The 15,090-nt window shown below is 58.3% G+C and overlaps 5 protein-coding genes across 5 annotated transcripts in view; 3 read left to right on the top strand and 2 right to left on the bottom strand.

Annotated features, from left to right (window-relative positions):
* Window positions 1–234: 234 nt before the first annotated feature.
* ACA1_139570 (uncharacterized protein) lies at window positions 235–598 on the top strand (the record flags this gene model as incomplete). The annotated part of the gene is made up of 2 exons (XM_004336195.1): window positions 235–319; window positions 420–598. The coding sequence occupies 2 exons, from the start codon at window positions 235–237 to the stop codon at window positions 596–598; spliced, it is 264 nt and encodes an 87-aa protein (XP_004336243.1).
* Window positions 599–657: 59 nt separating this feature from the next.
* On the top strand, window positions 658–5,364 carry ACA1_139560 (uncharacterized protein; the record flags this gene model as incomplete). The annotated part of the gene is made up of 18 exons (XM_004336194.1): window positions 658–673; window positions 947–1,020; window positions 1,154–1,211; window positions 1,367–1,477; window positions 1,602–1,631; window positions 1,794–1,890; window positions 2,033–2,120; window positions 2,224–2,409; window positions 2,590–2,940; window positions 3,024–3,141; window positions 3,269–3,442; window positions 3,764–3,903; window positions 4,072–4,141; window positions 4,242–4,425; window positions 4,556–4,700; window positions 4,826–4,942; window positions 5,007–5,099; window positions 5,203–5,364. The coding sequence occupies 18 exons, from the start codon at window positions 658–660 to the stop codon at window positions 5,362–5,364; spliced, it is 2,214 nt and encodes a 737-aa protein (XP_004336242.1).
* A 132-nt stretch (window positions 5,365–5,496) lies between these two features.
* ACA1_139550 (nadph cytochrome P450, putative) lies at window positions 5,497–9,000 on the bottom strand (the record flags this gene model as incomplete). The annotated part of the gene is made up of 12 exons (XM_004336193.1): window positions 5,497–5,644; window positions 5,856–5,929; window positions 6,069–6,236; window positions 6,342–6,478; window positions 6,603–6,838; window positions 6,936–7,229; window positions 7,332–7,517; window positions 7,647–7,754; window positions 7,898–8,122; window positions 8,219–8,370; window positions 8,473–8,634; window positions 8,773–9,000. 12 exons carry the CDS (start codon window positions 8,998–9,000, stop codon window positions 5,497–5,499), a joined length of 2,118 nt encoding a protein of 705 aa, XP_004336241.1.
* Window positions 9,001–9,343: 343 nt separating this feature from the next.
* Window positions 9,344–11,165, bottom strand: ACA1_139540 (protein serine/threonine kinase; the record flags this gene model as incomplete). Its single annotated transcript, XM_004336192.1, has 7 exons — window positions 9,344–9,546; window positions 9,724–9,836; window positions 10,057–10,132; window positions 10,323–10,449; window positions 10,542–10,680; window positions 10,781–10,990; window positions 11,110–11,165. The coding sequence occupies 7 exons, from the start codon at window positions 11,163–11,165 to the stop codon at window positions 9,344–9,346; spliced, it is 924 nt and encodes a 307-aa protein (XP_004336240.1).
* Window positions 11,166–11,545: 380 nt separating this feature from the next.
* Window positions 11,546–15,090, top strand: part of ACA1_139430 (kinesin motor domain containing protein) — a gene marked incomplete at both ends in the record, with an annotated part of 5,495 nt that continues 1,950 nt past the window's right edge. Inside the window, 12 exons of the mRNA XM_004336191.1 lie at window positions 11,546–11,575; window positions 11,678–11,774; window positions 11,861–11,934; window positions 12,033–12,189; window positions 12,304–12,447; window positions 12,663–12,809; window positions 12,918–13,000; window positions 13,131–13,279; window positions 13,394–13,543; window positions 13,681–13,826; window positions 13,959–14,350; window positions 14,519–14,965. Coding sequence (XP_004336239.1) covers window positions 11,546–11,575; window positions 11,678–11,774; window positions 11,861–11,934; window positions 12,033–12,189; window positions 12,304–12,447; window positions 12,663–12,809; window positions 12,918–13,000; window positions 13,131–13,279; window positions 13,394–13,543; window positions 13,681–13,826; window positions 13,959–14,350; window positions 14,519–14,965 — 2,016 coding nt within the window. The remainder of the gene's footprint in view (window positions 11,576–11,677; window positions 11,775–11,860; window positions 11,935–12,032; window positions 12,190–12,303; window positions 12,448–12,662; window positions 12,810–12,917; window positions 13,001–13,130; window positions 13,280–13,393; window positions 13,544–13,680; window positions 13,827–13,958; window positions 14,351–14,518; window positions 14,966–15,090) is intronic.

Genomic DNA, 15,090 nt, shown 5'->3' with positions numbered 1-15,090 from the left:
CTTTGGCTCCACGGTGGCTTACCACGGTGTGACCGTCGTCACCCAGCCCTGGTCGAAAGCACCGCCGGAACTCATCGCGGTGCCTCTTTCTTTCTCCTTCGTTCTTCTTCTTCGTCTTCTTCGTTCTTTTCCCAGGGTGAGACGGCTTGGAGGCGCTGACCCCGATGTGTGTGTGTCGTGTGTGTGTCGTGTGTGTGTGTGTGTGTGTGATGGTCGTTGTTGTCGGCGCCGATGATGAACGTCCTTCAGCTCAAGAAGAAGATGGTGGATGAGCTGAAAGTGGAGGTCAACTCCTTCCTGTGTACCAGATACCTCAACGGTACGCGCCGGCGGGCCGGTACCAACGCGTAACCGTTGTCGCTTCGTGTACCGCGCGGTCACCCCCACACACATGATGACGACGACGCACACGTCATCAGGGCTTCAATACATTGGCAAGCACGCGGACGACCAAGCCAACGTGAAGGACGGCCGCGTGGTCACGGTCTCCCTTGGCGCGTACGTCACGGCACTCCCGAATTTCACTGCGGCTGTGGTGGCGGCGGCGGCTGGGGCTGCGGGAGTCGCAGTCATGGCGACGACACCCACCTCGCTTTGACACCGCCATATCTTTAGGGAGCGAGACTTTTGTTTCGAAGACAGAGGCGCAGGGAAGAAATGGATCGTGTCACTGGTTCGTTTGCACCCCTCTCAACCGTTGTGTGTGTGTGTGTGTCGTGCATGTGCGGTGGTGCATGTGCGTGCGTGCGTGTGGTACGCAGCATAAGTTGAGCGCTCACTCTTGCGAATGGCGTGCAGCCGCACCGGTCTCTGTACATAATGGAGGGCGACTTTCAGAAACATCTTGAGCATTGGGTACGCTTTGGACCACCCGCATCTTATATATATTCATATACACTCATACACATCTATATATATATATTCCCCCTTGGCCAGATCCCCGCAGCGCCGGAGGTGAAATCCGAGCGGTGGTCCATCACCGCGCGGTTCCTCCTGAATGTGGACGACTCTCACACCACGGTACACCACGACCGCTATTTATTTATTCATGTATTTATTTATTTATTCATGTATTTATTTATTTATTTATTTACCGTGGTTTGTTTGGTGAATAACTGTGGACTCCTCTTTTGGGTGGTGGTGGCAATGCAAGGTCGAACCTCCCGGCTGTCTTACGCTGGCCGAGCGCGATCCGTTTTGGATCGCGAAAGGTCTGCCTGTGCTCTCACTGCAGTCATATATAAATATATATCATTATTATCAAATATATCAATATATTTACTAGTATTACTTTTGCAACATGTATGTATATGTGATATCTCGTAACTGATTTTGGTAATTGGGCGCGTCTATCTATCTATCGCAGCGCTAAGGAAGAAGCAGCCCAGCTTCTTCGGCCACCCGCCGCAAGTCCCGGTCGGTCACGTCTTCGAATCATTTTCGCCGGTGATGGAGACCGGGCTCCATCCCACCCATGGTATATTTCATATTTCATATATACATCTATACATATTTCTACATATCACTCTATCCACATCGATCGATCGAGTTGGCGCTCACACATGTGGTGTATATATATATGTTATGCGGGGGTGATGCAGTACAAGCCGTCGCGGGAACGAGCAAAGAAGGTACGACCTTTGACGCCTATGGAGAGAAGAAGAAGTAATACTTATGTGTGGCCATCTTGTTGTTTATTTTTAAAAATGAGCAAAACGAAACGAAACAATCGTGTTAACAACGACAACGACACAACGACAACGACACACAACACGACAACGACACACGCAAAGGCGTGAGGTCGATGAAGATGGGCCGGGAACGCAATCTCGTTAACATGGACCGGCTGGACAGCATCGTTTGCTTTACGAACGGCACCCACAGCCGCCGGTACGCCTCTCCCGTGGTGGACCACTATTGTTGGCAATACTACGACTGCCGTGACGCACGTTTCAACACACACGACACACAACACACAACACACACACGACACACGACCCACACACAACACGCGCGCGTTTGACTCGAGCAGTGGCGGCCAGCCGGACATCGATGCCACATTCTCCAACGAGAGGAACAAGCCGTGGCTCACCTCGATGCTGTCCAACAAACCGATCAGGGTCCCATCTCTCACCTCCCCTTCTTTCCTCGATCGTCTTGATCTTGACCCCTCGCTTCGTTCGTTCTTTCGTTCGTTCTTCGTTCTTCGTGTGGCTCACTCAGGTGGTGGTCAGCTCGTCGACGACGTCGCCGTTTGCCCCGCAGTGCGGCCCCGACGGAGAAGACAAGTGGCACTATCGAGGCCTGTTCACGTGCCGCGGCGCCTACGTGGTCGAAGTGGACGGCCTCTACCGCATCTACGTCAGCCTCGAGGCCCTCTCCCGCGAACACACCTACCGCCCTCCTCTCGTATGTCTCCCCCCCCAAAACACTCTTTTCACACATGACACACACGACACACACACACACACACACACACAACGCCGCACACACGACACACACAACACGCACAGGATGCACACACACGCACACACACACGCACACACGACACACACGCATAATCTCACCCGTCATCTCGTCGCGCATTAGGAGCACGGGGTCGTGGAAGACAGCGACGGGAAAGAGAGCGACGACGACGACGACGACGACGATGACGACGGCGACGACGACGGCCAGAAAGGGGGAGCGAGCAGAAAGCGAAAGAGAAGGCGACGCGGCACGACTACGAAGGAGAAGAGGAGGAGGAAGAAGAGGAAGAGGCCGGCGTGCCAACAGCTTCGAAGCGATGGCGACAGGCACGAGCAGGCAACGACGTTGGAACCGGAAACGCAGCAAATGGATGAAGCGGAGGTGGAGGTGGAGGAGGACGACGACGACGACGCAATCGAGGTGGACTTTCCACCATCGCGGCAGGCAGTGGCCGACGCCGGCCCACACGAGGTGCAGTTCTGTTTTCTTCTTTTCTTTGTTCTTCTCTTCTTTTCTTCTCTTCTTATTGTAGTGGGCTGCGGCTCCTACATTAGGCCGCCGCCGCCCAGGCCGCACTGTGTTGTCGCTGGAGCAGGGAGTCGGCCGTCGCGGCGCACATCATGTTCGGCACCCCGCCCTCCGCCGCAAACTTGGATCTCGATCATCGCCTCGGTACCGCCGGTGGCTTGAGTGTGTCGTGTGTGGTGTGTGTGTGTGTGTGTCGTGTGTGTGGTGTGTGTCGTGCGTGTGTCGTGCGTGTCGTGCGTGTGCTAACGTCAAGGTGTCTCTCTTTGTTCAGGCTATGTGCTGGCGGTGGGCGAAGAGAAGCGGCTTGCGGCGGACTCGTTTGCGGGCCTGCCTCTGTTTCAGCTCCACGCGTACCTCATCCGCCACCGAAGCGCGCACCTTTCCGATCGCCTCACCCTCCCCGAGCTCCTGGGCTACCTCAACTCCCTCCCGCTCTTCCAGCTCCGTACCTGCCACCCGCCTCTCTCCAACGACACGACACGACCAACGACACGACACGACACGCACCACGACAAACGACACGACACATACGACACGCGACACGAAACCCACGACACACGACGCATAATGTAATCAGGCACACGACACACACGCGGCACACACACGACACACACGACACGACACGACACGACACGACCAACGACACGACACGACCAACGACACGACCAACGACACGACCAATGACACGATCAACGACACGACCAACGACACGACCAACGACCAACGACACGACCAACGACCAACGAAACGATGTGTTCTCTTCCAGGTGAGCGGGCTGTCGCGGTGCACGCGCGGCTACGAGCCGAAGCGGCGCACAGCCGGGATGACCCGCGTGGCGGCGGCGGCGAAAGAAAGGCGGAGGCGAGGATCGCAGAGTACCTTTGCAGCCTCGAGGACCTCACCCAGGTACGCGCCCCATGTCGTTGTCCACTTCTTCGTTCGTTCTTCTTCGTTCGTTCTTCGTTCTTCGTTCTTCGTTCGTTCTTCTTCGTTCGTTCTTCGTTCTTCTTTATTGATTCAAAAAGTCGTGCGTGCCGCGCTGACTTTTTGTTTCAATCAACCAATCAATTGGAGGCCCACGTGGGCATCAAGGAACCCGAACAGGGCTTGCCCTGCTACTTCCTGACCAACGCCTGCCTCTTCGGTGCTCTTCTTGACAACACTCGCGCGCGTGTGCGCGTGCGCCATCACTCATTGTCGTGCGTGCGGTGTGTGTGCGGTGCGTGCGGTGGGGGGGGTAACAGACCAGTCGGGCGGCATGGTGTCGCTGGAGCGCGTCCGACCGGACGCCCGGGCGAGCGTCGTCGGCCAGGTCACGGGCCACCCGTCGACCTGGGTCCTCGCGGCCCCGGCCTCCCCGCTCCACCTCGACTACGGCATGTCCGGCCTGTGGCTGCGCGTCGACAACCCCTTCCGCGCCTGGATCAGGTGCGTCTCATCGTCGCCGTCGTCAACGTCGTCGTCATCATCAACGTCGTCGATGTCGTCAATGTCGTCAATGTCGTCGTCGTTGTTGTTCGCTGGGCTGGGCCAGCTCACACAGCGCGCGCGCGCGCAGGGTGATGTCGGGTAGCGAGCTCTACACGCCCTTGTTCGTGTCCACGCTGCGCAAGGCCCGCATGGCCTACGCCGTGCACGACCACATTCGCCATCTCCCGGCTTGCGTCAGAACGAAGGTGACCTTCCGTTGGCTCGTCGCCAAGGTTGGTCGCCCACCCACCTCCACTCCACACATGACACACGACACACACACACGACACACACACACGACACACACACGACACACACGACACACACAGGCTGACGAAGAGCGCCTCATCAGCTGCAGGGCACGTACTCGGAGGCGGACATCGCGAGCGCGGCGGCCTTCCTCTACGACCACCTGGAGCAGGAGCACCCGGGCGTGCCCTGCATCGACCACCTCGACACCCTCCCAAGGCCCGAGGTGCCGCTTCGCTCTTCGTTCTTTTTTCTTCGTTCTTTGGCTGATGGGGGGGGGGCATCAACAGGCGCCGAAGCCGCGGGCGCCCGCCATGCTGGTCCCGCACTGGGCCGACACGGAGCACCGTTTGGTGTGGGTCGCCCAGCAGATGCCCCGCGGCGTGCGCCACCCTCCGCGCCTTGGGCTGAATGACGACGATGACGACGACACGACGTGTGGTGCTGACGTGTCATCATTGTTTGTGGTGGTGGTTGGGGGGCAAGGTGGCGATCGAGCCGCGGTTGGGCATCTACACGGAGCCGCCGGAGGAGCGCGAGGGCAAACGCAAGGCCGACCCCAAGCCGAGCAGCGCGAGCACGCGCAAGTCGAGCCGACGCACCAGCAGACCACCTTCGCCTTCGCGCGACAAGACCAGCGCGCATTGACACAAATGGTGGTGGATGATGGTGGATGGTGGATGGTGTTGTCCCTTGTACCTATATAGTGAATGAAGAAGAGCACCAAACCAAACCATGTCACCATGGCAAGCGAGGGGGCGGGTGAGGGCGGTGGCACGATCAGAACCACACGTCGGTGGCCCACCGGCCCTGCTCGTGCAGGCGCGCGACGTAGGCCTCGGCCTGGTCCCGGTCGTTGTCGGCGAGCTTCTCCGCCACGATGTCCACCACGGCCGCCCGCACCGCCGGAGCCATCTGCGCGGCGTCACTGTAATGAAAGAAAAAAGAACGCCCCCACGTCAGCTCTCTTGGTGCAAGCCCACGCACGATTGTGATCATATAGTGGCGGAGAAGCAGCACTGAGTCGCTTGCTCGATCACAATTGAAACAGCCCTCGCCAGCCCCCTCCAGCCCCCTCCCGCCCCCTCCCGCCTATCCTGATACGTGGTTTGTGGTAGGGCGAGCCGCGGTGTGCGTACCCGCAGATGTAAAAATGGGCCTTCTGCTCTTCCAGCAGCGTCCAGACGAGCTCCTTGTGCTCACGCAACCGATCCTGCACATAAACCTAACCATCGTTTGGGCCGCCACATGGGGAGGAGAGAGCATTAGCGTGGGACGGCCACCACACGACACGCACACGACACGCACGACACGCACGACACGCACGACACGCACGACTTTAAAAAAGGTACCTTTTCGTTTTGCTCGCGCGAGAAGGCGACGAGGACGTTGGAGAGGTGGCCGGAGGCGAGGGCCGTGTTGAGCTCCTCCTCGTAGAGGAAGTCCTTGGCCCGCTCCCTGCACCCGAAGAACAGCACCGCCTCGCCCCGCGCGCCGCCCTCCTCGCGCAGGTGCTTCCTCTGTCAACACCAAACCGCACACGCACACACACGACACGACACACACGACACGCGGTGATTAGCGGCGAAGAAGAACGAAGAAGAACGAAGATGGGGGGGGGGTACGTGGTGGATGAAGCCGCGGAAGGGGGCGATGCCGGTGCCGGGTCCGACCATGATGAGGGGCGTGCTGACCGACTTGGGCAGCCGGAACTGCGATTTCCGCACGAACAGCGGCACCGTGTGCCTCTCCTCTCCCTCTTCTGCTCACGACACGGCACACAACACGACACACAACACGACACGACACACAACACAACGACACGACACGCGCGGGGGGTCAGATGTGTATCGTGTGCCGTGTGGCGTCGTTTGGTGGTTGGTTACCTTGGGCGGTGCCGGGCAGGAGGCGAAGGAAGTGGGTGGAGCAGACGCCGTGGTGGAGGCGGCCCGTGCGGGTGGTGAAGCGGGTGACGACGCACGTGATGTGGATGCGGCCGGGGTGCTCCAGCGGCGACGACGAGATCGAGTAGTAGCGCGGCGCCAGCGCCGGCAGCAGCTCGAGCAGGTGCCCCACCGGCACCGCCACCGACGGCAGCGCCTCCAGCACCTCGCCGATCGTCCTTTTTTTAGATATTTAGATATTAGATATTTAGATATCAGATGTTTAGATATGTAGATATTTAGATATTAGGTATGTGGTATGGGAGGAATGCATACCGGCGGTCTTCCTTGATCCACTGGGCGTAGTTGAGGCCGCGGGGCTCGTGCGCCGGCTGGTCGGTGCCGGCGGAGAGGGCCTTGAGCGCGGCGCTGTCGGCGTCGCTGCGCGCGTACTGGACGAGCGCGTGCAGGAGCGACTTGCGCGGCGGCGTGGTGATGTCGACCAGCTCCAGCAGGGCCTGGCGCAGCGTGACGGGTCCCATCGTGTACTTGGCCTTGCTCGAAGCCGCCGCCGCCGCCGCCGGCGCGAGTGCGATCAGGCGATCCAGATCGGCCTCCGCGCCGAGGCGCCTGCGCACCAGTGAGCCTTTCAAGATAAAGAAAAGAAAAAGAAAATGAAGAAAAATAAAGAACGAAGAAGAAAGAAGAACGAAGAAGAGGGGGGGCGCGCACTTGGCGAGGGCGAGAACGAGGTCGGGGTCGTTGTTGGCGTAGACGCCGACGTGGTCGCCGGGCTCGTAGGTGATGTTGTCGGGCACGGCGATCTCGATGTGTCGGCAGGAGCGCTCCGACGTGGAGCCGTGGAGCTCCCTGTTCACCACCACCTGGCACACCAGCGGGTTCTTCGCGTCGTGCACCCTGTCGCCCGCGCATAGCCGCAACACGCGCGACGACACACACATACGACACACGACACACACACGACGCACACACACGCACACGCGGTGTGAGAGGAACGGTGTGTTTAGGGGGGCGGGTGGGGGGTACCCCTGCTTGGTGGTGCCCACGGCGTGTCCGGTTTCCTTGAAGCGCTGGAGGGCGCGCTGCCCCTCCTCGCTCGCGTGATCCACGAAGACCAGCGTATTGCGCGCCTTCCTGCCTCACGACAACATACGAACACACACAACACACGCGGAGGAGGGGTCAGGCGGGGGCGGGTGGGGGCAGGCGGGGGCGGGTGGGGGCAGGCGGGGGCGGGTGGGGGCAGGCGGGGCGGGTGGGGGCGGAGGCATAAGTACACGTCGTAGCTTTCAGTCTCGAGGGCGGCGCCCTCGAAGGGAAGGTCGTGCAGGCGGCAGAGCGGACCCCAGAGGCCCTTCTTCCACTTGGCAAAGTCCTCTTCGAGGGACGAGTCGTCGTCGCCCTCGCCCCGCTCGTAGAAGCGGGCCGCCGAGAGCTCCTCCATGCGCCGGTCGATCGCCCGCCCGATCGCGTTGTAGTGCTCGTACGTGCGATTGCCCAGCCTGCGTCGCGACGAGTGCGCCTCGCGTGAGGCGCCGCTTCGAGCGCGGGGGAGGGGCGGGCGAGGGCTGGAGGGGGCGGGAGGGGGCGCTACGCACCCGAAGACGGTGAAGTTGACGCGCTCGAGCAGGCCGGGCTCGCGGTCGTCGTGCATGAGCCACGCGTAGAAGTCCTTGGCGTTGTCGGTGGGCTCACCCTCGCCGTAGGTGGCCGCCACGAAGATGACGGTCTTCTCATCGGCCAGGTCCTCCTGATTGATTGAGGTTTAACAAACAAACAACGTCAATTAAATAATAAATTGCAAAAAAACATGAAAATGATTAATCTGGGGGGGGGGGGCGAGAGGGCGTACGGCAGAGAAGTCTTCGAGATCGGTGGAGCGAGGGGCGAAGCCGTGCTTGCGGGCCTCGTCGGCGAGCTGCGAGGAGAAATCTTCGGCGGTGCCGGTCTGGGATCCCCACAAGATGCGCAATGGGACGCCCTTCTCGGCTTCCTTGGAGGCCGCCTCCTTCCCCTTCTTCCAATGGATTCGCACAAAGTTCGTTTTGCGTGAGCAAATTGTTGTGCAGAGAGCGATTACGTCATCAAATCGCAAATATTTGGTGTAGAATATGATGATGATGAAATGAATGATGACAAGGCGGGCTTGTACCTTGATGAGCGCAGCCTTGGCGCCTGTGCTGTTGGTTGGCACCGTTGGCTTTTTGCTGCCTCCGCCGCCGCCGGCCGGTGTTGATGATGGCGGTTTGGCGGGCGAGAGGAAGAAGCGGTAGACGGCAGCTGCCACCACGCACGCGGCGATGGCAACGACGACCGTGAAGGCCATGCTCGCCTCCTCCTCGTTCTCCTCCACGACGGCGGTGGCTGGTGCCGGTTCCATGATGATCTCTCCTCCTCTCGACCGATCTCTCAACAAACAAACAAACAATTATTAAAAAAAGCAAAAAAAAACAATAAAAACCCAACAAAGAAAAAGAGCGACTGGACAAAATAACGGAGGCGCCACGTATTTCTCCCGGAGGGTTGCAGGGTAACGCGTCCACGTCAGCACATACCCACACACACCACACGCATATGTAGAAATATGGAGTGTATGCTTGCTCCAAAGAGTATATGAGCCCAAATATGTTGGGGTACCACGGATATTGTCTTTTATACAAAAGGCAGCACAACAAGGCAGGCAGTGGGGCCGGGGGGGGGGCTACAAGCGGGGCGCTGAAGCTTTAGTTGCCCAGTTCCGTGTGGTTGGCCTTGGACTGCTGCTTCCTCAAGCTCACGTAATTCCTCATCTTCTCCTGGAACTTGGCCAGCTTCGTCTTCTTCTTCTCCTTGCCCTTCGAGTGCAGCCACTTGTGCTCGAGCGCCTGCTTGGCCGTGAGTCTGTCCTTGGGGTCCACCACCAGCAGATGGTTGATGAAGTCCTTGCCTGCTCAGAGAAGAGAGAAAAGAGAGAAAAGAGAGAAGAGAAAAGAGCTCACAAGTTAGCAAGTGAGACAAAAAAAGGCAGAGCGTGTGTTTGTTGGCACAGCTGAACAGCAGCAGCAGCAGCGGGGTTGGTGGCGGGTGGCGGTGTGCGGAGGGGGGGGGGAGAGAGAGGGCGCACCCTCGGCAGAGATCTCGCCCCAGTACTCCTCGGGGTAGTCGTACTCGGCCTTGAGGATCTGCTCGAACACCTCCGGCACCGTTTCGGCATAGAACGGGGGGAATCCGCAAAGCCTGTCAATATAACACGACACGACACACGCGACACACGCGACACGACACGACACGACACACAACCACCGCACACGGCAAACAGCGAAGCAGAGAGCGAGCGGGCGAGTTGTGTAGAAAGAGTGAATTGAGGAGCAAGCGGGTCAGCCCTGAACCGATGAGAAGAAAGGGAGCGCACACAACAAAACAAAAGAAGAAGAAGAAGGGGAGGCGGGGCTCGTACAAAATGTAGGTGATCACGCCAATGCTCCACATGTCGACCTCCTTGTCGTAGCCCTCGGCGTTGAGCACCTCCGGGGCTGCAGAGGACCCACCACCACCACCACCACCACCACCAGGTCAGCAACGACGACGACGACGACAACGAGGCAAGTTTGGAAATTGAACGTTCAACGTGTCGTTGGCACCACCGCCACAGATTCCAAAAAAAAAGAGAGAGGTCGGCTGACGATGAAGATGGAGGTAAGTAAAAGAGAGGCGCTGCGGTACCAACGTAACCGGGGGTTCCGCAGGCGGTCTGCATCATCTTCTGCTCGTCGATGATTTTGGACAGGCCAAAGTCAGCGATTTTGACCTCGGTGTCATCGGCAATGCTCTTCACGAGAAGATTTTCGGGCTTCAAGGCGGACATGCGAAAAGAAGGGGGGAAAAGAGGGGATCAGATTATGATTGGGGCTCACGACTTAGAAAGGGGGGGTGGCTAGACACCTTCAAGTCGCGGTGGGCAATGTTCATGTCGTGCAGATACTCGATGGCACTCACGATTTTGCGGACGAGGACCTTGGCATCCTCCTCGGTGTAGGAACCCTTCTCCACGATACGATCAAAAAGCTCGCCACCGGTCACCCTACGTTGGGGGGGGCACACAAGAAAAATGCCATTTGTACAAATTAACATCGACGCGACGATGTTAATTTGTAAAAGAGGGGCGAGAGAGGGTAACGTACAGCTCCATCGCGAAGTAGATTTTGTTGTCTTCTTCGATCATCTCGTGCAGCTGAATAATATTGGGATGGTGCACCCTCTGCAAGATCTCCATCTCCATGAGAAGGTTCTTCTCGTAGTCCTTTCCGACATTGGATCGATCAATGACCTTAATGGCCACCTTCTCCTTCGTCTTCTTGTTCACGCCCAGCTTCACAACAGAGAACGCCCCTCTACAAGTAACGGGGGGGAGGTGTCATTAAAAAAAACAACATATTGAGCAGATCTCGGAGACCAAACAGGATCTCGATGCGAACAACATTGAAAAACGCAATTGGCGAAGGAGGATTACCTGCCGAGCTCCTTCTTGACCTCATACTTCTGGTTCAGCACGCTTTCTTCACTCATGGCGCCGGTTGTTGTTGCTGCTGTGCCAAAAAATCTTGAGCGAAATGGCCGCTTGTAGGCCCACACAGATCTGCGTGGGTGCCTGCGTGGTCTTCGGTTCTGCCCAATGGCGGCCCTGTTGCAGCGTGGGTGGGAATTATTGTCGACCCGATTTTGTGCGGACAAAGCGTTTCTGATTCATTTTATTTCAGGCAATAATTAGAGTTTTTCTTTTCTTTTTGGTGTTGGTCTCCAGAGAGGAAACGGGAGTGTAAACGTCGATCGAGACGTTCTCGGGCCGAGAGGGGTGATGTCGAACAACATCAAGGTGGTGTGCCGTTTCCGGCCGAGTAATTCAAAAGAAAAGGCGCGCGGGGCCACCGAGATCGTGCATTTGAGCGATGATGGCACCACCGCCAAGATTATCGTTCGTTCCCCCCCCCCGCATCCATCCATCCATCATCCAGCATTCATGCGCTGCAGCTGGCTTTGCCTTCTTACACCACTTGGGTGCACTCGTGACCCGCGTGTAGGGCCAAGGCAACCACAGCTTCAACTTCGACAAAATCTGGGGTCCGGTCACGAGCCAAACAGAAGTCTACGATTACGCCGCGAGGCCTGTGGTGGAAGGTTTCTCCTCTCCTGCATGTTCCTCAGAATTGATTCGATGCATCTTGTTGACCCCCCGAATGCTCTTTCTACTCGTCTTTGAAAAGATCTCTTCAAGGGATTCAATGGCACCATTTTTGTGTACGGGCAGACCGGCAGCGGCAAAACGCACACGATGCAGGTTTGTCCCCCCCCCCCTCCTCCAATCTCTATGTCAATGCCTTTTTTTTTCAATGTTAAATTCGTGCATCAATTTTTTTTTGGAAATGTGTGTCACAGGGTCCAGACATCCACGATCAGCAGATGAAGGGCATCATTCCTCGCATGATCGAAACGATCTTCACCTTTGTCGAAGAGGCCAGCGAAACCATGGAGTTCCTCGTGAAGGTTTCCTACATTGAGATCTACATGGAAAAGATTCGTGATCTCATGGCGCGTACGTGATGAATCCGCTCTTGCTCTGTGCCGTGTCGTGTCGCATGTGTCGTGCGTGTCGTGTCGTGTTGTGTTCAGTGGTTGGATCTGCTGACGTGTTCTGTTCTGAGCGCAGCGGACAAGGCGGACCTCAAGATCAGGGAGAACAAGGACAAGAGCGTCTACATCGAGGGCGTGACCGAGGAGTACGTCACTTGCGCCGACGACGTCATTCGTGTGATGGACACCGGCTCGGCCAACCGCAAGGTCGCCGCCACGAGTACGCCCTCCCCTTCATCATCGTCATTATCATCTTCTTCTTCTTCACATTCCTCGTTCATCACCATCGTCATCACGTCTTCCAGTTTCCAGCTCAGCTCAGCTCCGCTCGCTTTCGCATCTCACCCGTTTGTCTTGTGTCGTGTGTCATGTGTCACACGTGATGTTGTCAACACACACACACACACACACACGACACACACACACGACACACAGACATGAACGACGTGAGCAGCCGCTCCCACAGTATCTTTGTGTGGAATGTGGAGCAGAAGAACCTTCAGAACGGCACCACGATGAGCGGCAAGCTCTACCTGGTCGATCTGGCCGGTTCCGAGAAGGTGGGCAAGACCGGCGCCACCGGTACGCTTCGTTCTTCTTTCTTCTTCGTTCGTTCTTTCTCTCTTCGTTCGTTCTTTCTTCGTTCTTCGTTCTTCTTTCTTCTGACCGGGGCGTGCGCGCACGATGCAGGCCAAACGCTGGACGAGGCCAAGGGAATCAACAAGTCGCTGTCGGCCCTCGGCAATGTGATCAACGCGCTCACCGACGGCAAGGTACCTCCTTCGGCGCCCGGTTCCATTCGACGCAAGAGCGAAGAGAAGAGAAGAAAAGAGCGAAGAAGAATAGCGAAGAAGAGAAGAGAGAAGAGGAGGCACTAACCCTGATCGCCGTGGCCCGAAACAGTCCAAGCACGTCCCGTACAGAGACAGTAAGCTCACGCGTCTGCTCCAAGAGTCGCTCGGCGGCAACTCGCGCACGACGCTCATCATCAACTGCTCGCCCTCGTCCTACAACGAAGAGGAGACCCTCTCCACCCTGCGCTTCGGCATCAGGTGCGGAGGAGCACACCTCGCCTCGCCTTGACCACGTTCTAACCGACTCGTCGTCTTCTTCTTCGTCGTCTTCTTTGTCGTCGTCTTCGTTCTTTTCATTTGCGATGAACGCAGAGCGAAGACGATCAAGAACCAGGCCAAGGTGAACAAGGAGATGAGCGTGCAGGAGCTCAAGGCCCTCCTGGACAAGGCCAACAAAGAGCTCTCCCGACTCAAGACCTACTGCACCTGCCTCGAGGAGGAGCTGCGCCTCGTCAAGGGCACGTGCACACACACACGACACACGACACACACGCACGCACACAACACACACACACCTCTCTCTCTCTCTCACCACAACACTCGCTTCTTCTTCCGTTCGTTTCGCTGACTTCCTTCCGTGCGCGCGCAGGCGACATCAGCATTTCGCCGGCGGCCAAGGACAAGGCCGGCGCCGGCGGCATGACGCTGGCCTCGCCGGCGGTGCTGCAGGTCCAGTCGCAGTCGGCCCTCCCGGCCATGTCGCCCGACACCCGCTCCAAGCTCCCCAACGTGGCCGCCATCAACGGTAACGCTCTGCCCCCCCCCACCAAACCCAAACCCCACTGACTCGTGTGTGTCGTGTCGTGTGTCGTGTCGTGTTGTGTCGCGTGTGTTGTGTGTGTGTCGTGTGTGTCGTGTGTCGTGTGTCCACAAACAGACCGTGTTACGGAGCTGGAGGACAAGCTGAAGCAGGCCGAGGACGAGAAGTCGGAGATTCTGGAGAAGGTGGACTCGCTCCAGGACGCGCTGCGCGACAGGGACCAGGCGGCGGCCGAGGAGCTGGAGCGGCTGGAGAAGCTCAAGGAGGAGCTCGCCAACGCCAGCGCGACGCAGGAGCAGTACGAGAAGGAGAACCAGATCATGGTGGGCAGGATCGCCGACCTCACCATCCAGATGGAGCGACTGCAGTGCGAGCGATCCGAGAGCCAGGTCGTCATCGAGTCGCTCTCCGAGCAGAAGGAGACCCTCCAGGCCGAGCTCCAGCGCCTCCAGACCGAGTTCGCCGAACTGCAGGAGGCCCACAAGAAGCTCGCCACCACCTCCAAGAAGGTGCCACCACCACCCAAATCACACGACACACGACACACGACACACAACACGACACGACACACGCCACACACACGACACACAAGTTCACATTTTTTGCCAGCACCCACTACTCGCATTGCTCACATTCCAGACTTGGTGTGTGTGTGTCGTGTCGTGTCGTGTGAGCAGGAGGAGGCCCGGCAGAGCAAGATGGCGGCGCTGGAGGAGAACCAGAAGAAGTACGCCATGGACTCGGCCGCGCTGCTGCAGTCGCTCGAGTCGAGCGTGTCGCGCCTGCAGGACCTCGAGACCTCGCTCCACACGCCCGACGGCGCCGCCGCCGCCGAGGCCGAGCCGTCGCTCTCGCAGGAGGCCGCCGTTGTCGCCGCCGCCGCGGCCCCGGCGCAGGAGCAGCAGCTGTCGGAGGAGCACGTGAAGAAGCTGGAGCGGTTGGGCGAGCTGGAGAAGAAGCTCGTCGAGTTCGAGACCGGCGCCAAGACCGCACACGCGGAGAAGGAGAAGCTGCACCGCCGCCTCGAGGAGCTCGAGAAGACCGCCGAGGACCGCGCCAAGAAGCTCGAGATCTACGAAAAGGAGCGCGAGCGCGAGAAGCAGCGCCAGAAGCAGCGCGAAGAGGTTCGCACCTCAAACGACACACACACACACCACACACGCACACACAACACACACACATGCACACGCACACGACACGACACACACACGACGCACACGCGCACACGACACGACACACACTTGGGGCT

This window comes from Acanthamoeba castellanii (assembly GCF_000313135.1).
Source record: "Acanthamoeba castellanii str. Neff unplaced genomic scaffold scf7180000084705, whole genome shotgun sequence".
In the NCBI taxonomy this organism is placed as follows: Eukaryota; Discosea; order Longamoebia; family Acanthamoebidae; genus Acanthamoeba; species Acanthamoeba castellanii.
The sequence above is the reverse complement of the archived record's forward strand: the minus strand, read 5'-3'. Positions and strand labels throughout refer to the sequence as shown.